The sequence below is a fragment of the Bufo bufo genome, chromosome 6, assembly GCF_905171765.1.
Source record: "Bufo bufo chromosome 6, aBufBuf1.1, whole genome shotgun sequence".
NCBI lineage: Eukaryota > Metazoa > Chordata > Amphibia > Anura > Bufonidae > Bufo > Bufo bufo.
This window is the reverse complement of record NC_053394.1, coordinates 349,007,787-349,031,429: the sequence shown is the minus strand read 5'-3', so window position 1 is coordinate 349,031,429 and position 23,643 is coordinate 349,007,787. Positions and strand designations below refer to the sequence as shown.

Below are 23,643 nucleotides of genomic sequence, written 5' to 3'. Positions count from 1 at the left end.
GGAGGGCAAAAAAAATAGAATTATACTGGTAACAGTTTCCTTATTCTTCACAAGCCTTTCCATACACTGCTCCTCCAGTGACAATTTTTTTATATTTTTTTGTTACGCACTGTAAAATCCCTTTCTCGTCTCGTTCATTGGGGGACACAGCAAAGACCTTGGATATAGCTGCTGCCACTAGGAGGTAGACACTAAGCAAAAAGTGTTAACTCTTCCCACCAGCTATACCCCTCCTGCGGACACTAACTGTACGGAAGTAGTAGGAAAAAAAAAACATGAGAAAAAAGGAAAATTAACCTATGTAACCAATAACATGTCCGATCCAAAGGGAAAATTGGATTTTTTGTACTCACCGTAAAATCCTTTTCTCGTAGTAGGCATTGGGGGACACAGCACCATGGGGGACACAGCACCATGGGTATATGTCCAACTACCACTAGGAGGCGACACTAGACATAAAAAGTGTTGGCTCCTCCCCGTTGGGCTATACCCTCTCCACAGACACTAGGAAGCTCAGTTTGTACCAAAAGCAGTAGGAGAGAGAAGAAAGGCAAGGAACCAACAACTCCCGTACCGGGAAAGATCAAGAGACCAGCCCAGAGAAGCGGAAGTAAAACAACATAGGGTGGGATCTGTGTCCCCCAATGCCTACTACGAGAAAAGGATTTTACGGTGAGTACAAAAAATCCAATTTTCTCGTGCATGGCATTGGGGGACACAGCACCATGGGACGTCCCAAAGCAGTCCCCGAGGGTGGGAAAAGGACAGCCATGCCACCGGTTGGGCATACAGGTGCGGGAGAACCATGTGACCCAACAGGGGGAAAGCACAGAATAGGCAAGAAGCCTCATAATAAGGTAGAAACCCCAATGAAGCAACAGCGAAGACTGCCCGCACCCCAGGACAAATGCCTGGGAGAAGGACCCAAATGCAAGAAGGCGGCAAAAGGGAAACACCGAGCTCAGCCAAGGCTGGAGAGAGAAAGTAGGACAGCACCACGTAGTGGAGCTACCCAACATTCTAATTGACTCAGGCAAAAGCACAAACACCCTGAGGTCAACCCCTGACAGGCCAGGGGAACAAGGGAACATGGACTCATTGAAGGCCAAACGAGTGAGGGAAGCCATAGCAAGGCTCACATGTGAAGGGAGCAGGTCTCCCCTCAGCGCAAAACAGGTGATGAAGATAAGCACCCTATTGAAAGGAAAAAAACCCAAAGACGATAACGGAAACTGACAACCCTTGTAAAGGGAAGGGGTTGTTGTAAGTAAATGCCAGGAAAAGAGAAAAGATGAGGCCGGCATCACAAAATCAGGAGACGAGGAACGAGCCCCTGAAAACAAAATATCGCTGAGAAGCGCAAGACCAAAGAAACTCTGGCCAAAAGAAGTATCAGGGAAAAAAGGGGACCAGATGCAGGCCCCGGAAATCTCAGCAGGGACACCCCTGGAGTGAGAGAAGCCATAGCAAGGCTCACAATGAAGTGAGCAGGACTCCCCCCACCGCAAGGCAGGTGATGAAGATAAGCGCCCTATTGAAAGATTGAAACCCCAAAGGCGCCAAGGGAAACCGCCAACCCTTGGAAAGGGAGGGGGTTGCAAGTAAAGGCCAGGAAAAAAGATAAGATAAGACCTGCATCCCACAACCAGGAGACGAGGAACGAGCCTCTGAAAACAAAATATCGCTGAAAAGCGCAAGACCAGAGAACTCCGGCCAAATGAAGTATCATGGAGATGCAGGCCCAGGAAATCTCAGCAGGGACACACTGGACTGAGAGGCGTGGGAGGAGAAGGAGAGTACTCCCAACAATCTAAGGAGGAAGATTCTACAAACAACGATCATACAGAATCTGCGTGGTCCATGAACGGGGACAGGGACTCCAGAAAGGAGTACCCGGTATGGGCTCACAAGGAACCAGGAACTGAACCACTAGAGGACAACGAAAGGCAGAATAACCAAGAAAAAAATTAAAAGAACCGCTACATGGGAAGGGATTGGTCATGGACAACTAACCATTCTGAGAATAGCGGCTAGCAATCTATATACATTGTCCCGGAGAGGACAAGTACAGCGGCTTGGGTTGTACCACAAAATCGACAAACACCCATACGCATAAGGAATGGCGAAGTCGTTATAAAGAAACTGGGAGCGACTACACGAAATGTAGAAACCAGCTGCGACCGACACACAGAAGACTCCCAGGGGGAGAAAGTACCAGACAGGCGCAGACAATAGCAAGGTCCAAGGGAACTGCCCTCTGTCATATAGTACAACTAAGCAGAGAATATAAGGGAACACCCGGGACCCAGAAGGAACTACGGAACCCTGTCCAATGCCAGAGCAATCAGCAGAAAAATTCACCTACCAGGCAGGTGTGTGGCGCTCAGTGTTTCCGTCCCTGACCATTAGGAAGGACGTCCAACGAGGAAAAAACGGTGACCCCAGAAGGATTCCGTGTGGCGGAGGACATCCAGTGATGGCCGAAAACCGCTGCAGCGGCCGGAGCTCACCAAGCTCGTACCCCAACAAGGAAAAAGATCCAGTGGAGATGACTGTACTCCACCAGGAGTGGTCCGCCCTGTAACAGAAAACAACGCGGGTACTCCTTATGATATGGGGTAACGCGGAGTGCCGCAGACAGAAGTACTTTATAGGGATGGCAAGAGCAACCCTAGCACGAAAACCAACAACCACCTGGCCATGGTGTAGGGAGCATGGTTGTATGTGGACCACCCACCAGATCAGAACAGATCAGCCATATACTGGGTACACCAGAAGTAGCAGTAGACCGACAAGGTGGAGGTGGGGGTTGGGCTGGCCCACTCCTGCCAGATATGGTTACCGTGTACATGCTGAACCAGGATGGCCTATTGTAGACAGTGCCTTGAGAAAACACAAGAAGACCATAGAGCACGACAGTAGATGTCTGGAGTATAGAATAGAGTCCAGGGAAGAAAGCACCCCGTAATACAGAAACTGTATGGGCCACAGATTGCACCCTAGGGCCCAGCACGTGGGCTAAAAATACACGCCTAAAAACCGAGCTAAAGTGGCAGCATGTTGCACACTAAGAGTGGAAACAAAGCCACAGCATCCGGAAATGCAACCGCATTTGGAGGGTACAGGTCTACAACCTGGTAAAGTAGCATATGGCTGTGTAGTGCAGAGATACAACCAGACAGGTGCAATGGGTACAGCATCTGGAGATGGTAGAGGTACTAGATTTAAAATTAGAGCAATGTGGCCGCTTGGTGCCCCCTAGGACCAGAGAAGTCCAGCGGCTACCGCGTTAGCAATGCTACCTATATTCCGCTCGGGAGGGGGAAAATAGGGCACACGGTACCACAAAGAACGACAGGTGTACACCACAATTAAGTAAGTGCAATGGCAACTGAAGGAGGCCCTCTATTTCCCCAGAGGGAAACAGGGCCGCATAGTACTCCCTAGAGCAAGACAGGTGTAACGGTTGCAGGAATCTACCTAAGAAGAGAGTAAGATGGCTGTTTGGTGCACACTATGATGAGGTAGGTGCAATTGCCACGGCAATTGGAGGAGGCCTCAATATCTCGTCCGGTAAGGGAGAGAAAATGCCACATGGTAAACCATAAAGCCAGACAGGAGTAACGGCTACAGCATCCGGAGATGGTGCAGGTACTCTACCTATGAAGGGATCGAGGTGGCAACTTGGTGCCCACTAGACCCAGAGAGGGGCAATTCTATGGCAATTGAAAGTGGCCTCTATATCTCGCCCGTAGGGAGAAATGTTGCCGCATGGAACACAATAGAACCCGCCAGGGGTATTGGCTACAGCATCTGGAGATGGTGCAGGTACTCTACCTATGAAGGGAGCAAGGTGGCTGGAAACAGACAGGGGCAATTGCTACGGCAATTGAAGGCGGCCTGTATATCTCACCCGGCAGGGGGAAATAGTGCCACGTGGAACACCATAGAGCCAACCAGGGGTAATGGCTACAGCATCTGGAGTAAGTGTAGGAACTAATCGCCACGGCAATAAAAGCCTGCCTGTATTCTCTGATACAGGCTACTACAAAAGAACCTTTAGAGGCCGGGGAGGGTTACCAACCCTACAAGAGGCGTTTGCCTGATTTATCAGCTTGCCTGGAACATAGCCCCTGGTGAGGGGAACCAGGAAGGTCTGTCGTGTACAGCCTACGAGGGCGCACGTACCAGAGACACCACGTAGGTGTCCCAGTTGCTAAGCACGGAGACGGCTGGCTTACCAGTGCGGTAATTACCTGTGCAGGTAGGAGAGCGCCATCCGAAAGTCCACTAGAGGGACACCGAAACCTGGGTAGGGTAGGTTCCTCCGTGCACGTTTGTCTTGACCTCACAGAGGGCTTCTGTATGGTGGAAGACCGCCTGATGCTCTGTTCCGAGAGAATCGGTGCAGAGGTGTCCCCAGAGGCAACTGACAGAGAAGGCTTCGTCACCAGCCTCAGGCCTGTCCTGGGGAGACCCAAGGATGCCGAGGAGGGGTGGAAGCTAGTTAAGACCACCAGAGGTTGGTCCGTGGGCTACTCCTTGCGTGACCCTGTATCGACGTGAGCCTAGGGGGGAGAGGAGACCGCAATTCGTGGGTAGCGCTCCAGCGACTCCGCCGGGGATTGGGCGAGTCAGGCCAGGTTCCCATGGTTCGACAAGGAGGGAGCCCATTCAGGGGGGACCTACACAAAGGGGTGGAAAAGGGGGGGACGACGACAAGGCGACCACATGGAAACCTCCGAAAGACAACGGACGCACGTGAAATACGTGGCGATCCGATGAGGAGGCTGGGAGAGGAAGCCCTCATAGAGCAGCAGGGCTGACCTAACTGTCCCCGGAGCCACTGTTCCAAGAGGTGCAGCAGCAGCAATAGATCAGGTGGCAGGGCTGCAGGAGAATGCAGCAATTGAGAGGAAGGAGAGGGGGGGGGGGAGCCTGCAGAGCAAATTAGCCAGAGGCTGCCTACCCGACCCCAGGAGCTGTGTCAGCGCGCCCCATGCAGGAGAAGATGGACCCGGTGAAGAGAAAGAAGCCGGCAGCCGGAGAAAGAACCGCCCCTCTGACAGAGCAGGGCAGCTGGAGCCGGATTGGGTAAGGAGCAGAGGCCCCTCCCACGGAGGGAGGGAGAATGAGAGAGCCCGGGAAGCCAGGAGTGGGCGGAGAGAAGGCTCCGCCCCACGAGACGCTGGATTGGGCAAGGAGCAGAGGCCCCTCCCAGGCTCCTCCCACGGAGGGAGGGAGAATGAGAGAGCCCGGGAAACCAGGAGTGGGCGGAGAGAAGGCTCCGCCCCACGTGACCTGCGGCCTAGTCGGCCGAAAAGCCGGGGCCTAGATTAGGGAAGTGCAGCCGGAAACGGACGCTTGCGATCGCGGGGGCGTCCTGAAGCCGGGAGGAACACAGGGCCGAGGGGAATTGAGGAAGCCCTCAGGAAAAACACCCGAAAATGACCCCCATTAATGCTGCGGCTTCTATGAAAGTGCCGGACCCTGAAGAGACAGGGGCCTCTCTGCAGGTATTTTGGCCCCCAAATAACCCCCCCTTCATGGGGATAGAGGAGATAAAGTGGGTGGACCACCCAGCAAAGTGCCCCAGACCCTAAGAGGCCATGGGAGGGAGTTGGGGAAGGAGGGAGGGAGAAGGGGACTACAGGGCCCCCACAATGGATCCGGATCTCTACTTACCTTCCGATGTCTTCAGGCGCAGCAATGACCACCCCCTCGGCGGACTCAACACGGGAGCCGTGGGTCTACCGGAATTCCACTGCGGAAGCAGTTACAAGTGGGGACTGGGTGGCTGCCAGGTACCTGAGTACGCGCCCGCAGGGGGGCAACTAAAGTGGAACACGATGGAGCCACCCCTGCCGCAGGCCGAAACCTGCAGAGAAAGAAAAAATGATTGAAGAAAAAATAAAATAAAAAAGTAGCAGGATGACCTGCACAAAAAAGCAGGTCAGGTCTGCCTCCTATGGACACTAGAACAAGACTGAGCTTCCTAGTGTCTGTGGAGAGGGTATAGCCCAACGGGGAGGAGCCAACACTTTTTATGTCTAGTGTCGCCTCCTAGTGGTAGTTGGACATATACCCATGGTGCTGTGTCCCCCATGGTGCTGTGTCCCCCAATGCCATGCACGAGAAAACAACCCAACAATGGTAACCTGCACAGTGCGCCCTACAGAGAACAGAAAGTATTGTTCTAGAGCAGTCCTTATGGGTAGAAAGACAATCAACTGTAGTAGCGCGAGTGCAGTCAATGCACCACCATTTGCAGCAGCCTGCGAACAAGAGCCGCATCGGAGGAAGCAAAGGTATGCACCCTATAGAACTTTGTGAAAGCGGGCAGAGGGGACCACGTAGCTGCTCTGCACACTTTCAAAGGGGAGGCCCTGTGCTGGACTGCCCAAGAGGCTCGAACCGCCTAAATGGAATGGGCTGTTACCTGACAGGACAGCGCTCTGACCTTGGAACTATAAGCCTCGCCGATAGACGACCTGATCCAGCGACTGACAGCCCTTGCTGTGGCCCCTCAGGGATTACAAAGCGGAAGTCAGACTTGCAAAAGGCCGCTGTTCTGTCCAGATAGTCTTTGAGTTCCAAACCACGTCAAAGGTGTGAAGTGCATTCAGATGGAACGAGGAGACCACCTTTGGCAGAAAGGAAGGAACTGGTTGACGACTGTCCTGATGCAGAACAAAAAACAGGGTCAGAGAGCGCTGTGAGCTTGGAAACTCAGTGTATGGACGTGATGGCTACAAGGCAAGATAGAAGGCGGAGGGGGATCTCCCAAAGGGGAACAGCTGCACAGCGTCCAGAACTAAATTAAGGTCCCGTGAAGGGGTAGGCTGATGGTATGGGGGTACCAGTCGTGTAACTCCCTGGATAAAGGTACAGACTACTGAGATGGAAGCAAAGGGGCATTGAACTAAGATGGAAAGGGCTGATAGCTGGCCTTTGAGTGAGCTGAGGGATGTAAAAACAAAAAGGATGAAACTGGTGGCCCTCACACCAGCAAAAAAAAAAAAAAAAAAAAAAAGACCTCCAAGTGCAATAATATACACTGCTCAAAAAAATAAAGGGAACACTTAAACAACACAATGTAACTCCAAGTCAATCACACTTCTGTGAAATCAAACTGTCCACTTAGGAAGCAACACTGAGTGAATCAATTTCACATGCTGTTGTGCAAATGGGCACATCTGGGACATCATGTCTCGCTCTATCCACCAACGCAACGTTGCACCACAGACTGTCCAGGAGTTGGCAGATGCTTTAGTCCAGATCTGGGAGGAGATCCCTCAGGAGACCGTCCGCCACCTCATCAGGAGCATGCACAGGCGTTGTAGGGAGGTCATACAGGCACGTGGAGGCCACACACACTACTGAGCCTCATTTTGACTTGTTTTAAGGACATTACATCAAAGTTGGATCAGCCTGTAGTGTGTTTTTCCACTTTAATTTTGAGTGTGACTCCAAATCCAGACCTCCATGGGTTGAAAAATTTGATTTCCATTTTTTTATTTTTGTGTGATTTTGTTGTCAGCACATTCAACTATGTAAAGAACAAAGTATTTCAGAAGAATATTTAATTAATTCAGATCTAGGATGTGTTAATTTTGTGTTCCCTTTATTTTTTTGAGCAGTGTATCTTGGAGAAGGACGGCTTCCTAGCTCTTTTCCTGGCTCCTAGATCGTTTGGATCACTGGATCTGAAAACCCACGATCCCTTAAGATGGTACTTTCAACCACAATGCCGTCAAACAAAGCATGTCTGAATGCGGGTGGTAGATCAGACCCTGAGAGAGAAGGTCCTCCAGCTGTTGCAAAACTACACCTCCCAGCATTCCCGGACAGCCTTTTGTAGTTTTGCAACAGCTGGAGGCACACTGGTTGGGAAACACTGCGCTAGCAGGGCTACTAGATCGGCATAACCACGACTGCCTGGGCCAATCTGGAACAATGACAATTGCCGGGAAGACTTCTGTCTTGAGCTTGTTGAGACCCTGGGGAGCAGAGGCAGGGGGAAGAATATGTACAGGCTCTTGAACCTGTGCCAGGGAATCAGTCGCTACCTCTCAGGGGTCGCAGGTAGGGCTGCAGCAATCAACATTTTCGAGTATTCTATTGATTAATCCAGCGATTAATAGAGTACTCTAATAACAAAAAACTAATTAAAAGAACGTTTTTCTTTATAAAAACTCATCAGCCCCCACCAGTGCCATCAGCTGCCCCCCCCCCCCCCCCCAGTGCCACCAGCTTGCCCCTCCAGCGCCACCATCTCCCCAGCACCAGTGAAATAAAATACTTACCTCTCCTGTAGGGGCGCCGCTCCACAGCTCCATCTTCTTCTCCCCACGCTGCACTGTTGTCCTGATGTCAGACAGCGTCAGGTCCTGACGTGCAGCGCGAGCGCGATGCGGGCCGGCGGGTGACTACGGACCGGTGAGTAATAGCAAGCGCTTCACTCCCGCTCCGTGGTCACATGACACAAACGAATCCTCGATTAGCATCGAGGATTTTTTTGTGTCGAATTACTTGATTCAATCGAGTAATCTTTTCAGCCCTAGTCACAGGCCATGAAGACATCCAGATGAAGGGACCATTCTCCAGATGTCTACTGAGGAAAGAGATTTCCTTTTCTCCATGGAGGTTATAACTGATTTCAAGGATTCCATCCTGAAGCAGCTAGCTTTGACAAACCGGTTGAGGCCCTTGATATCTAGTACCGGCCTCGCAGACCCGTCCTTCTTTGGGACAACGAAAAGATTGGAACAGAAACCTTGATAATGTTCCTCTGGTGGAACTAGGCTGATTACACCCTGAATCAGGAGGTCTCTGATTGCAGACAAAACTTCGGTAGCTCAAGGTGGGTTGTTTGGGGGAACCAACCTGAAAAAGAATCGGAAACGTGCGTGAATCAAGCGTCCTTAAAGAACCGTAGACCCCCCCCCCCCCAGGGAGGGAGGGAAGCCCATTATGCCGAAGTGGGCTTACTGGAATTGGGCTTTGCAGTCTGGGCTCTTGAGCGCAAAGCCTGTCGCAGCTTAAAATGGGTTTGTCATCTACAGGAAGAGACTGGACTGGAACTGCGACTAAAGGAGCGAATGCCAGATCTAGGTCCTCGGTAAGATCTGGACTGTGGCGGCTTATTCTGGAGAAGCATAGCATCCGGGCGGAATACTCGCCCGTGTGAAACGGGCCTAACTGACAAATACCAAGATCTTTGCTGTGTCCCCAAATGACACGGATGAGAAATAAAAACTGGCTTCTCTGTGGCAGAAGTTATCAGTCACATAGCTTTTTGCCTCATGACCCATATTCTACTTGTCAGTGAATCGTCGGTAATGTTATTCTCAAGCTGAGCTTTGAACTCCCACCCCTACACAGATAAAACGGTGTCTGTGAGGGATTTGCCTTAGCAAATAATTTCGTCATACTGAGATAATGCATAATTGATAGAGTGACTAAAATTGATACGTCCTGTAGAGGATATGTAGAATTGAACACTCACCCCCTGGAGCCAAAATATCCATCTGTGTCTGGGAATGCAGAGCAGTATTGCTTGAAATAACAGTTCAAGGGAGAAGCAAAGCACTCAGAAGTAACACCAAAAATCCTGTGCAAAGCTTGAAACACATGGACTGGGAGCGCCCCCTGCAGTCCTGAGCCTTCATACTGTGCTGTTCCGAACATCACCTACGTAATATAAGACAGAACTGTTAAGTTTTGCTCTCAATTCACTTCTAACACTGTTCTGTAATCTAATAACAGTAAAGAACCCCACTGCTGTGCACTGCCCCACAGATGCCTTTCATCAATGCTGTCTATACACAAAATAGGCTCATCGGTACAGACTTATCAAAAGTGGTTCACAGGTAAAGTGGAACAGCTGTCCATAGAAACAAATCAGGTCATTACTTTCATTTTCTAAAGACTTCTGAGAAATGAGAGCTGGAATCTGATTGGTTATTAGCAACTGCTCAGCTTTTCCTTTGTATTAGTTTTGATAAATCTGCTACAGTATCTGAGGTCACCAGTGCATCGGAGTTATTCTAGAACATATTATGTAATACAGTTGGATTGCCTTTGACCATTTCCAAGATGCTTATATCTGCAGACTAGTAAAGGACATCGGGGGATCGGCAGAGCTGTCTCGTTCAGGCACATTAAATTTGGGGGGCAGGAAAAGGTATGGATTCAGACACAATGGCTAAAAGTCACAACATTGCCACAGGAAATCTGCAACAAATTGAGGCCTAAAGGCAGATTCCCACAGCACAATTGTTGGGCCGATTATCGGGAATGAACATTACTGTGAACACTCGTTCGGGATAATCGGCCCGTGTAAATGTGCTGCCGGTCAAGCAATGAATCGCTCATTGGGCGAAATGATCTTTCATGCAGCACATTATATCATTCTTTCTGAGCAGCAGATCGTGCTGTGTGAACAGTAATCTGCTGCCCAGAAACAATGAATCTGTATGAACGTATGAGGACGTTCCTCATTTACATGACCTAGGAGCATTGTCATACCAAGCACAGCAGCTATACAATGTACGGGGCTGTGCTTGGTGAGCTGTCTGTAAACAGATGATTGGCGGGGCTGCCGGACCCCCACCTATCCGATACTGATGAATTCTCAGAAAACCCTTTTAAAGGGGTTGGCTCACTTAAGCAAATATCATTTATCATGTAGAGAAAGTTAATAAAAGCCATTTACTAATGTACTGTGATTACCCATATTGCTTCCTTTGCTGGCTGGATTAATTTTTCCATCACATTATACACTGCTCGTTTCCGTCATTACGACCACCATGCAATCCGGAAGCAGTGGTCGTGCTTGCACACTACAGGGAAAAAGCACTAGCCTATGTGCGCTCACACGGTCCCAGTCACCAGAGAGGCCAGCACTTTTTCCTATAGTGTGCAAGAATGACCACCACTGAAGGTGGTGGTAACCATTGAGATAAGAAGTGTATAATGTGATGGAAAAACAAAAGTTCCTGAAGCTGAAAATCAGTCCAATACATCAGAATGGGGTACATCAGCATCTGCATGGAGTTCTGCAAGTCTCATTCAGAAGAATGGAACAGTTACAGAAAATCTGGAGTGTGTGACTACCACAATACTTTTATCGCGATCGCCACAAACCGCAGGTCAATTCAGACCTGCAGTTTGCGATTTTTACTGGTGGTTGCGGTGGCGATCGGTGGTGCAATCGGGTCCCAATGAGGCTGTAGGGGGGACCCGATGGCATGGAAGGCAGCGCGATGCCTTCCTTAGGCATCGCGCTGCCTTCCGGTGACGAGCCTGTGAGATCCAGCCCCCTGGATCTCACAGGCCGGAAGCTGTATGAGTAATACACACAAAATTACTCATACAGCCAATGCATTCCAATACAGAAGTATTGGAATGCATTGCAAAGGGATTAGACCCCCAAAAGTTAAAGTCCCAAAGTGGGACAAAAAAATTTTGTGAAAAAATAAAGTTTTCCCACCAAAAAATTAAAAGTTTCAAGTAAAAAATAAACAAAAATTTAATTTTCCCCAAATAAATAAAATCCAGGGAATGCAGGTCAGCATGCAAGCCAAGTACACTTTGCTTGTAACCCCGTCCGGTGCCATTACAGCTTTCATCGGATCCAGGGATGCAAGTACCAACATGCATGCTGAACCCACCATATACTTCTCCTGCAGCCAGATGGCTAATGGTAGGTTCTATACAAGCAGACTCAGTTTTATACTGACTTTAAAACCAGCCTCAAGGACAGATTAACTGGTCAGGTGTGCAATGACTCCAAGGAGATCGCCACGCCTCCAATATATACTACAAAGAAAAAAATAAGGGGTTGGGTCAGCACAACCTGCCTGTAGGTGCACATCACTATGGCGAAATACATATACAAACGGAAAATGCAAATGTGATCGCACACTACATCCAGCACTCTGCCCTCCATGCTGCACGAGACATTGGTTTATATTTTGGCCAAAGCATAGTAAGCCACTCACCGCGTCAAGGTTGTCTCATGAGTGGTCCCTAACTCTTGTTCCTACCTGTTCATGGGCCATGACAGCCACATAAAATCCAGGGAATGCAGGTCAGCATGCAAGCCAAGTACACTTTGCTTGTAACCCCGTCTGGTGCCATTACAGCTTTCATCGGATCCAGGGATGCAAGTACCAACATGCATGCTGAACCCACCATATACTTCTCCTGGAGCCAGATGGCTAATGGTAGGTTCTATACAAGCAGACTCAGTTTTATACTGACTTTAAAACCAGCCTCAAGGACAGATTAACGGTCAGGTGTGCAATGACTCCAAGGAGATCGCCACGCCTCCAATATATACTACAAAGAAAAAAAATAAGGGGTTGGGTAGGAACAAGAGTTAGGGACCACTCATGAGACAACCTTGACGCGGTGAGTGGCTTACTATGCTTTGGCCAAAATATAAACCAATGTCTCGTCCAGCATGGAGGGCAGAGTGCTGGATGTAGTGTGCGATCACATTTGCATTTTCCGTTTGTATATGTATTTCGCCATAGTGATGTGCACCTACAGGCAGGTTGTGCTGACCCAACCCCTTATTTTTTTCCCCAAATAAAGTTAAAAAAAATTGGTAAAAAATAGGGGGGAAAAAGTATACATTTTAGGTATCGCTGCGTCCGTATCGACCGGCTCTATAAACGTATAACATGACCTAACCCCTCAGATGAACACCGTAAAAAATAAAAACTGTGCTAAATAAAGCTTTTTTTCACCTTACATCACAAATAGTGTAATAGCAAGCGATCAAAAAGTCATATGCACCCCAATATAGTGCTAATCAAACCGTCATCTCATCCCGCAAAAAATGAGACCCTATCTAAGATAACCGCCGAAAAACTGAAAAAAACTATGGCTCTCAGAATATGGAGACACTAAAACATGATTTTTTTTTTTTTTTACATAAGTAAAAAAAAAAGTATACATATTAGGTATCGCCGCGTCCGTCATAACCTGGTCTATAAAAATACCACATGATCTAACCTGTCAGATGAATGTTGTAAATAAAAAATAAAAAACTGTGCCAAAACATCATATGTACCCTAAACTAGTACTAACAAAGCTTCCACCCTATCCCGTAGTTTCTAAAATGGGGTCACTTTTGATGGAGTTTCTACTCTAGGGGGGCATCAGGGGGGCTTCAAATGGGACATGGTGTCAAAAAAACCAGTCCAGCAAAATCTGCCTTCCAAAAACCGTATGGCATTCCTTTCCTTCGGCGCCCTGCCGTGTGCCCTGCCGTTTACGACCACATATGGGGTGTTTCTGTAAACTACAGAATCAGGGCCATAAATATTGAGTTTTGTTTGGCTGTTAACCCTTGCTTTGTAACTGGAAAAAAAAATAATAAAATGGAAAATCTGCCAAAAAAGTGAAATTTTGAAATGATCTCTATTTTCCATTAATTCTTGTGGAACACCTAAAGGGTTAACCAAGTTTGTAAAATCTGTTTTGAATACCTTGAGGGGTGTAGTTTATAGAATGGAGTTTTGCTTCTAAACCTTGTAACATCCCCAAAAAATTAAATATAATTCCCAAAATGATCCAAACATGAAGTAGACATATGGGGAATGTAAAGTAATAATTTTTTTTGGAGGTATTACTATGTATTATAGAAGTAGAAAAATTGAAACTTTGTTTTACAAATTTTTGGTAAATTTGGTATTTTTTTTATAAATAATAATAAATAATTTTTTTTAACTTCATTTTACCAGTGTCATGAAGTACAATATGTGATGAAAAAACAATCTCAGAATGGCCTGGATAAGTCTAAGCGTTTTAAAGTTATCACCACTTAAAGTGACACTGGTCAGATTAGCAAAAAATGGCCTGATCCTTAAGGTGAAATAAGGCTGTGTCCTAAAGGGGTTAAAAGGAGATTTATGTATAACTTACCATTAAAGTTTATTTCTTGCTCTTCCTTGGGGGACACAGGAGACCTTGGGTATAGCTCAGCTCCCTAGGAGGTGTGACACTAAGTGAAAACTGTTAAGCCCCTCCTCCAGCAGCTATACCCTCAGCCTGGAGAGAGAGACTGCCAGTTGTGTGTCCAAGTAGTGAGAAAAGGCAATGACCAACAATGTGGAACCAACCAGCCAACTACCCAACGGGGTAAACCAAGTCTGTAACAGTGTATAAAAAACAAAATCAATGGGTGGGTGCTGTGTCCCCCCAAGGAAGAGCGAGAAAGAGATTTTACTGGTAAGTTGTACAAAAATCTCGTTTTTTCGCCCATTTTCCTTGGGGGACACAGGAGACCTTGGGACGTCCGAGAGCAGTCCAAGAGGGGAGGGACCACAGCACCAAGGCGAAGCACCCGTAGGCATTAAGGAACCGCCGCCTGCAAAAACCAGGCGTCCCAAGTATGCACCCTGTAGAACTTGGCAAAGGCATTCAAATGTTCGGCCGAAGCCTGAAGTCTCTGGGCCCAAGAGGCACCGAAAGGCGGAACCTTGCCCCTGGTGCGGTAGCCTCAGCAATAGCCAATTGATGAAGCGGGTGAAAGCCACCTTGGAGGCCAGCAACCCTATGCGCGGACTTTCAGTTACCACAAAAAGAGTCCGAGCGCCGAAAGGAGCCGGTGATCTCAAAGTAAATCTTCAAGGCCCGAACAACGTCGAAGCAGCGCAGTGTTCGTTCCCAGGGGTGGGAAGGACGATGGCCTTGTCGAGAAGAAAGGCAGATACCACAGTCAGAAGGAAGGAAGGTACAGGATGGAGAACAGCCTTGTCGTGGGGAAGGACAGAAAGGCTTGGAACAAGAAAAAAGGCAGCTAATTCAGACATCCGTCTGAGAGACATAATGGCCACAAGGAACAGGACCTACAGGACAGAAGGCGTAGAGAGATCATCTGTAACGGCTTGAAGGGGGAAGCTTGGAGCGCCGAGAGCACAGTATTTAGTCCCCAGGGCGGTACCGGGGGACGGTACAGAGAAACCAATGAGCCACCCCGCGGATAAAGGTTTTGACAGGCCCGAGAGGGGCCAGGATACGACGGAGGATGATTGATAGCCCCGACACTTGACCCTTCAAGGAACAGAGTCCCAGTCCCAGGTCCAGGGCGGACTGGAGAAAGGACCGAACCGTGGGGAGAGAAAGGCGGAGTGGGGGAACGCCCAGCTTCCCACAGAACCGCAGGTAAGATCTCCAAGTCCGATAATAGATCCTGGACGGAGCACGGCCGAGAGCGAAAACCAGCGTGCCCGCTGGAAATCGCCTAGGCAAGCGAGAAAAAAACCGACGTGATCAGGCGCAGACCAGTAGCATGGGCAGAAGAGTCCGGCAAAGCTGGTCCATCGGCCCACGAGCAACTTCGTCCCGTAGCCACCCGGAGTAGGGGAGCGGAAGAGCGGACGGAAGGAACCGAAGGGGTCCGTCCACTAGCCGACAGATGCCAGGACAAGTCAGGATAAATTCCATGTCGATGGTGCCACCGGAGGAAGGGGTTCTACCATTCCTGTGAGGGAGATTTAAGGACAATCATTGACCGAAGAGTAGTCCTCAAGCAGGGACAACAGCAGGAAGGGATGAAGATGGCCTTGCTGTAGAACGCAATGCAGCTACCCCCAGTACAACAGGAAGATAGTAGTCGCGGAACAGAAAACGTCAGGTAAGGCAGAGACAACTAACCTCGAGACGGATGAGGTATAATTGAGGGCACCATCACTACCTCAGACCCGAGCGAACAAATTACCAGTACAGGGAGTGAGAGGCTACGTCCTACCAGTTAAGGGCCAATATGGCAAGGAATAGAAGGTAAGTGCCGGAAGCGCTACCGTTACCACTGTAGAGACCCAGATTCAAGCCTGGGGGTCAACTTACCGAGAAGGTAAGTTTACAGCAGGACCCCCGCCTAAAACGGAAAAACGCAATCTGACACCTAAGCGTCAGGACAGAACGCGGTAGGCACGGTAAGTGGGCACACGGCCAGTACAGCTAGTGTGAACGAGGGAGACGGTCCGAGGTCACAACAGGAACTCCGGAACCATCCAAGTCAACAACCATACTCTCCCGAGGAGAGGGCTGTGAAGGAACAGCCTCTAAAGCCTGACCAGGGCAGAAGCCACATCGGAATGATATGCCCTGAGCTGGAGCCAAAACAGAGGCGGCGAGAAGAAGCAGTCGAGGCAGACGCAGACATAAACCCTCCAACCGAAAGGAGGAGTGGGTAACAGGGTAGTTGGAGTAGGACAGCTAAAAGGCAGAACACCCGATACTCTGTGTGTCGCCCGGCTCACCGCATCGCAGAAGGCGAACACTCTGAAGAACCCAAGGTGGAGGTCCCCCGGACCTGGCATAACCGAAGCACCCAAGAGAAGTTGGGTTACCCACCAAAGGAGAGCGGCCCGAACCTGGCAGCAGAGCGGCACTAAAGTGCAGAGGGCGCCCATAGGAAGGACTTATAACATACCACATCCGAAGAGGAGGGAATGGTAGTAGGTGAGGGAACCGTAGTCCCGCCAGAGCCAACGTAGAATTCGAAGGTCGCTGCAGACAGCCCTCTCGTCCATGAGACCGCTTGCGCAGGTAAGCAAAGCAGCAGGAGGACGAAATGGGTACGCATCCAGGAGCCATGAACACTCCACAGGTGGAAGGGCCAACGAACATGGTGGATACTGCCACAAGCGGAACCGCAAAATACTGTCCAAACCCGAGAATGAGCACCGCCTAGCTCGGTGCAGGCAGAGAGCAAGTAGACCACGTCCGGAACAGGTGGAAGCAGAATGATCTCTTCTGAGAAGAGTGTAAGGGGTGCGGTTAGCATCGTATCCCAAGAGAAACACGTATGTCGCGGGAGGAAGGGGGACATAAGTACGGTCAGTCCCGTAAGCAGTGAGAATGCCAACCCACCTACGGGAGGAGAAGGCATATACGGCCCATACAATGCACAGAGCGCGCATTAATGTTCACCCACTGTAAATATTCACTCTGGGAAGGGGGCCAACGACAGAGCCCATCAGTATCTACAGAAGTGCAATATGCCGCCTGGAAGGGAGTCATGCACAAGACTAGTACAGTATGCGATGGAACGCAAGCAGTCCACCTAGAAAAGGAGGATATGCACCTGGCAAAGACTGCATTCGGCAAGAGTGTAAAGGCCCGCCTAAGAAGGGGGTGATGCCCAAGACTAGTACCGACTTCAGAGAAGTAGGGCATACCATATTCCGCCCAGAAGGGGGTCATGCACATGGCCGCACTGAATCCAGTGGAACGCAGGAAGTACGCCTAGGGAAGGGGGACATACACATGGATACCATCGCATTAAGTGATAGTGCAATAATCCACCTAACACCGTATCCCGTGAGAGTACCCAGGGAAGGGGGCATGTACTCTGGCCAGCGCAGTGTCCGGGGAGCGTAACATGCTGCCTATGGAAGGGGGGCATGCACATGGCCATCTCTACCGAGATCAGGCTGCAGCGTCCAGCGCAGCCAACAAGAATTCCATAGCGTACAAACTTGATACGGATTTATTTTTTATTTTTTTTATGACAGCCTCTCTGAGAGGTAGGAAGGGGCCACCATACAGGCCCATGAGGAAGGCCCGAATCTCAGAGGGCCTACTCTATACGGGAGCCGACCCATGGAGATGGCCGTTACCTAAGGGGTTAACTGGGATCTGGCCTGGGGGCGGCGCAGCGATCCTCTGGGGGAGGAGGAACCTCCAGGCGGGAAGAATTTGCGCCTGGAAGAAGTTCTCTCCCCCTGCAATTAAGGCCGGAATCGGCGCCTAGTAGGCCGTGAAGTCGGGGCCTAAATTTGCGGCGCCAGGCCGACTGGGATGTACCGACAGTCGGCTGGGGCCAGGAGGGACCCGGAGCGGCGTGAAGGCGCCCGCATGTACAGTCGTGGCCAAAAGTTTTGAGAATTACATAAATATTGGAAAAGTTGCTGCTTAAGTTTTTATAATAGCAATTTGCATATACTCCAGAATGTTATGAAGAGTGATCAGATGAATTGCATAGTCCTTCTTTGCCATGAAAATTAACTTAATCCCAAAAAAACCTTTCCACTGCATTTCATTGCTGTCATTAAAGGACCTGCTGAGATCATTTCAGTAATCGTCTTGTTAACTCAGGTGAGAATGTTGACGAGCACAAGGCTGGAGATCATTATGTCAGGCTTGACATGTTAAAAGGAGGGTGATGCTTGAAATCATTGTTCTTCCATTGTTAACCATGGTGACCTGCAAGGATATTGTGGCTACTAAGATTGCACCTCAATCAACAATTATAGGATCATCAAGAACTTCAAGGAAAGAGGTTCAATTCCTGTTAAGAAGGCTTCAGGGCGTCCAAGAAAGTCCAGCAAGCGCCAGGATCGTCTCCTAAAGAGGATTCAGCTGCGGGATCGGAATGCCACCAGTGCAGAGCTTGCTCAGGAATGGCAGCAGGCAGGTGTGAGCGCATCTGCACGCACAGTGAGGCGAAGACTTTTGGAAGATGGCCTGGTGTCAAGAAGGGCAGCAAAGAAGCCACTTCTCTCCAAAAAAAACATCATGGACAGATTGATCTTCTGCAGAAAGTATGGTGAATGGACTGCTGAGGACTGGGGCAAAGTCATATTCTCCAATGAAGCCTCTTTCCGATTGTTTGGGGCATCTGGAAAAAGTCCAGAGAAGAAAAGGTGAACGCTACCATCAGTCCTGTGTCATGCCAACAGTAAAGCATCCTGAGACCATTCATGTGTGGGGTTGCTTCTCATCCAAGGGAGTGGGCTCACTCACAATTTTGCCCAAAAACACAGCCATGAATAAAGAATGGTACCAAAACACCCTCCAACAGCAACTTCTTCCAACAATCCAACAACAGTTTGGTGAAGAACAATGCATTTTCCAGCACGATGGAGCACCGTGCCATAACGCAAAAGTCATAACTAAGTGGCTCGGGGACCAAAACGTTGACATTTTGGGTCCATGGCCTGGAAACTCCCCAGATCTTAATCCCATTGAGAACTTGTGGTCAATCCTCAAGAGGCGGGTGGACAAACAAAAACCCACTAATTCTGACAAACTCCAAGAAGTGATTATGAAAGAATGGGTTGCTATCAGTCAGGAATTGGGCCAGAAGTTGATTGAGAGCATGCCCAGTCGAATTGCAGAGGTCCTGAAAAAGAAGGGCCAACACTGCAAATACTGACTCTTTGCATAAATGTCATGTAATGAAGTGCGTGTAATTATATTTCACTACATCACAGAAACAACTGAAACAAAGATCTAAAATAAGTTTAGCAGCAAACTTTGTGAAAACTAATATTTGTGTCATTCTCAAAACTTTTGGCCACGACTTTACATGCCGGCCGCGGGAGCTCACCCCGCGGCCGGAAGAGTCAGGCGACCGGGAGCCCGTGAATCCCCATAGCAGGGGCGGGCAGAGGAGGGTCTGGGGCAGCTTGGCGCGGGCCTCCCGGCCCTGCCGCATGCGCTGGAAATCGCCTATACCATGGCTGCCGCGAAGGAGCAGTGAGGTGACCGCCAATGTCCCATGGAGGTAGGGGGCAGGAGGGAAGGGGGGGGAAGCTGTGAGCATGGATTGCAGCCCTTGCGACACCCCAGGAGCCAGCCTGCCCGAATATGACCCCTGTTATCAGCCATTTCAGGAGAGGGTGATTGTAGGACAGGAGACACCCCAGGAGCCAGCCTGCCCGAGTATGGGGGTCAGTCACGCAGGAGTTGGGCTGGAGAAGCCACTCTCACCATCAGCCCGTTCCAGCAGGGTCGCCCCTTCAGCTACTGGCACCGTAGTGGCAGGATGCTGGAAGAGGGATTTGGCGTGCGGGCGACCCTTACGCTGGCGGGATGCAGGGGAGCTAGGCTGCCCTGGTCCACCTTGCCTTCTGTGGGGGAGGCAGCAGTGCGGATGACCGGCACTGGCGCAGCTCGACGCCGGGAGAAACCGAGAGGTCTAGTGCGTCTCTGTTGTCCCTGAAGAGAAGAAGAAATCCAGAGAAAAAATAAAATAAAAAATTATAAGGAGAGGAAAAAAACAGCCCTGCAGAGCAGGGAGTGTCTTGCCTCCTTGGACACTAAGCAAAAACTGTCAGTCTCTCTCTCCAGGCTGAGGGTATAGCTGCTGAAGGAGGGGCTTAACAGTTTTCACTTAGTCTCACGCCTCCTAGGGAGCTGAGCTATAGCCAAGGTCTCCTGTGTTCCCCAAGGAAAATGGTTGAGAAAAGGGGTATTTCAGTTGTTACACATTATCCCCTATACACAGAATAGGGGTTAACTATTAGATCAGTGGGGGCCCCTAGCACTAGGACCCTGCACCTCTTGGAGACCCCAAAATAGATGGCGAGGCCCAACCTGCTGCTCCGTTCATGTCAGCGGGTCCCGAGGAGTACAGGGTGTCCGTTCTCATGATTGTGGTTGTCTCTGCGGTAGGATCCCTCCCGACATAATAGTTACCCCCTATTCCAACTGGAATGCTCCAGATTCAATTTTTGATTTACAGGACTAGGCGATGGAGCTTCAGCCTATCTCTTCTTCCTCCTGCTTGTAATAAGTTTCTTCCTGTTAGCTCTTACCAGCAGGAAGCAGGGGAAAGCAGTGTGAAACTGCATTTCATAGAATACATGGGAGATTCTGCATACAACACACACAGACAGTCATGGGAGTTTTATAGCAATGACAATGCACTCCTGGTCTCTTATATAAGGCAGCACTCTAAAATTGGAGGGACCTACAGAGGAACCAGGAGGGTGGAGCTTGGTGGCCATCCAGGTTGAATTTGATAGATGGTGATGTAATTGTGTAGTTCACACACAGGAAGACCTCCAAACAGGGGAGACTGACCTCCCACCTGGGGCGGACACACATTTGCATCATTAATATCTGCATATTCTACCTACCTGATATCTCCGCAAAAGACACCACACACGAGGCAAGAACTTTTCCGATCCTTGATCTTCCGTGCAACTGAGACGATAAAGCTGAAACTGCAAAAACAGCGCGTTTTACATTTGATGTTATCATGAGGAAATGATCCACAAAGCCCAGGAGGAAGCGTATGCTCACCAATTTGCTGAAGTAGCTCTGGTTGATTCTTACAGACTCCCCTTTGTAACGTACACACACCAAGCTGCCCTCTTGTTGGGCATCCACTCCTCCCTGGACAGACAGTGCTGGCGTTGTCAGCCGTACCGGGTGGCAGAACACTCTCTTATCTGGAGAAGGTGCAACTGGAGCGGACTCTGTAAAACAAAGTTAATAATATTTTAGAGCTACTAAAATTCTTGATAAGTTAAAAGAGGTTTTCCGGGACCTTATATTGATGACTTATCCACAAAACAGGGTCCGAAACCCCCACCACTGAGCATAAAAGGGGTATCCCATTATTTCAGGTTATCACCTACCCACAGAATAGGCAATAACTATTAGCTTGTGTGGGACCATCACCAATCACAAAAATGGTGGTGGCATAACCCACAAGATCACCGAAAAGAACAGAGTGGTAGGTCAAGCATGCACTCAATTCATATCTATGGGAGATAGATTAACCATACACTCCATGATCGCGGGAAATAGAGGCCTCAGGTCAGACCCCCACCCATCTAATAGTTAGGGCTCATTCAGACGGCCGTAAGCTGTCCGCAAAAATGCGGATCCTTTTTTTGTGGACAGTACAGCATGTCCGCAAAAAAACAAATTGCATTCCATTTTTTTGCTGATCCATAGACTTCAATAGGGCCATGTCCTGAATTTCACTGACAAGTATAGGACATGTTTCATTTTTTTGGTGAGCCGTGCAATGGAAGAAAAGGGCCCCATAGAAGTGAATGGGACAGCATCTAATCTAATCCGCATCTTTGCGGACAACATCCAGACGTCTGAATGAGCCCTTATTCTGTGAATAGGGATTGACTTGAAATAAGCAGAATACCTCTTTAAAACAACACTTTGTGCTCTGTTCTTACAGGGAAACTATAAATGCACAAACTGATGGAATGTTGTATGAAGCCAGTGATCGTAGCCCTGGTGTAACACACTTAATCACCATTCCCCAAGGAAGTTTGTAAGAAGGTTTGCTTTACCCAATAATGATCATTTTTTACATAGTACGCCTTAATCTGTCCATGCTGACAGTTGTATGTAGGCCAAAGATTCCTCTGGTGTAGAGCAGAGAAACTAAGTGGAATATATGGATGTCGGATGCAGAGGCGCACTGGCAGAGCACTTTACTGACGGCACCTAATGCAGCGTAATGGAGATGTATTGGGTGGGAACAGGTGCATCCGTCACCAGAGGGAGTATTTACACTCCAATGATTATTAAGGAGTTAAAATTCCAGTTCCTGAATCTGCTAAGCAACTCCGTCTTAGCCGGAGTATATGTGGCAGATGCAGCCAGTATTAAGTAACAGGATTACAGGATCTGATAGCATCTTATCTGCTGTTTGTCGCTATACGTCCAGCCTGGCCGTTAAGCGCTTTTCTACATTTTTTTTCACGTGTCTGATCTTGCTGACATCGATTTGTCTGTTCTCCTGTATACATTTTGTGGGGATTCCTATATATACGTCTAGGCATTCAGAGGGGCCTCTAAGACAATCAGAAAGCTCTAGAAGACTAAATCTCCAATTATGTGACCAAGGTTGGCTTAAAGGGAATGCGTAATCAGAAAATGACCTATTGCTTAACCCCTTCCTGACAGATTTTGCGTGTTCGCTTTTCAATTTTTCCCTTCCTGGAGACATAACTTTTTTTATTTTTCCGTTCACAACTGTTTGAGAGCTTGTTTTTTTGTGGGACAAGTGTCATTTTTGAATGTCACCATATAATATCGCATACAATGTAGTGGGAAGCTGGAAAAAATTCCAAATGGGGTGGAATTGGAAAAAAATGCAATTCCATCACAGTTTTATGTTTTTCCCCATGTGATAAAAAGGGACCCGTTACCTTCTATGGGTCAGTACGATTACACTGATACCAAACATACTTTTTCTTGTGCTTTAATACTTTTTAAAAAAAAATTTAAAAAAATATTAAACCATTTGGAATAATTTTTTGCTTTTCATCACCATATTTTGACCCCTGTAACGTTTTTAATTTTATGTCTACAGAGCTGTGTGAGGGCTCATTTTATGCGAGGCGATCTGTATTTTATTAATGCTCATTTCACATTTTTTTCTGTTTCTTTGGGATGTAAAGGGATGAAAAAACAGCAAACTGCCCATTTTGATTTTTCACCATTCACATTTGTTTCATTATGGGGAAAAGGGGGAATTTTATTTATTTTTTTAACTTTTTTTAATAGTTGTAAAAACGTTTTACCTTTTTTCAGACACCCCTAGGGGACCTAAATATACAGTCAGATTGCCTTTCTCATACACTAATGTGATTTTATACGTGTGAAATGTTGTATATTTCAATGAAGTGCCGCCACCTGCAGGCCTACATTGGAATATACCTGTGATGAGCATGGTAGGAAAGCCTGAAACATGAGTAAGGGGGTATTGTCCCCCAAAATATTGTGCAAGATGAGGGTAACTTGAACGTCGGCTCCTCTGTGAGTATCCCCTGTTAAGAATAAAGAAGACTGTATGGCTATTCCAAATGACAAGTGAGTTGTATTATCTCTACTCATCTACATGATCTATCATATGGC

General features: G+C 48.5%; 1 protein-coding gene across 2 annotated transcripts in view; it reads right to left on the bottom strand.

Moving 5' to 3' along the window:
* PCIF1 (phosphorylated CTD interacting factor 1) overlaps positions 1-23,643 on the bottom strand; it is a 111,615-nt gene that overhangs the window by 5,399 nt on the left and 82,573 nt on the right. For both annotated transcript variants that reach the window (XR_005779460.1, XM_040435057.1), the window contains exons 11-13: positions 21,055-21,230; positions 20,889-20,975; positions 9,509-9,693 (exon numbers count right to left, since the gene is read on the bottom strand). Coding sequence is in view for 1 of the 2 variants with exons in the window: in XM_040435057.1 (XP_040290991.1) it covers positions 9,509-9,693; positions 20,889-20,975; positions 21,055-21,230 (448 nt within the window). In the remaining variant the exon portion in view is untranslated. The remainder of the gene's footprint in view (positions 1-9,508; positions 9,694-20,888; positions 20,976-21,054; positions 21,231-23,643) is intronic.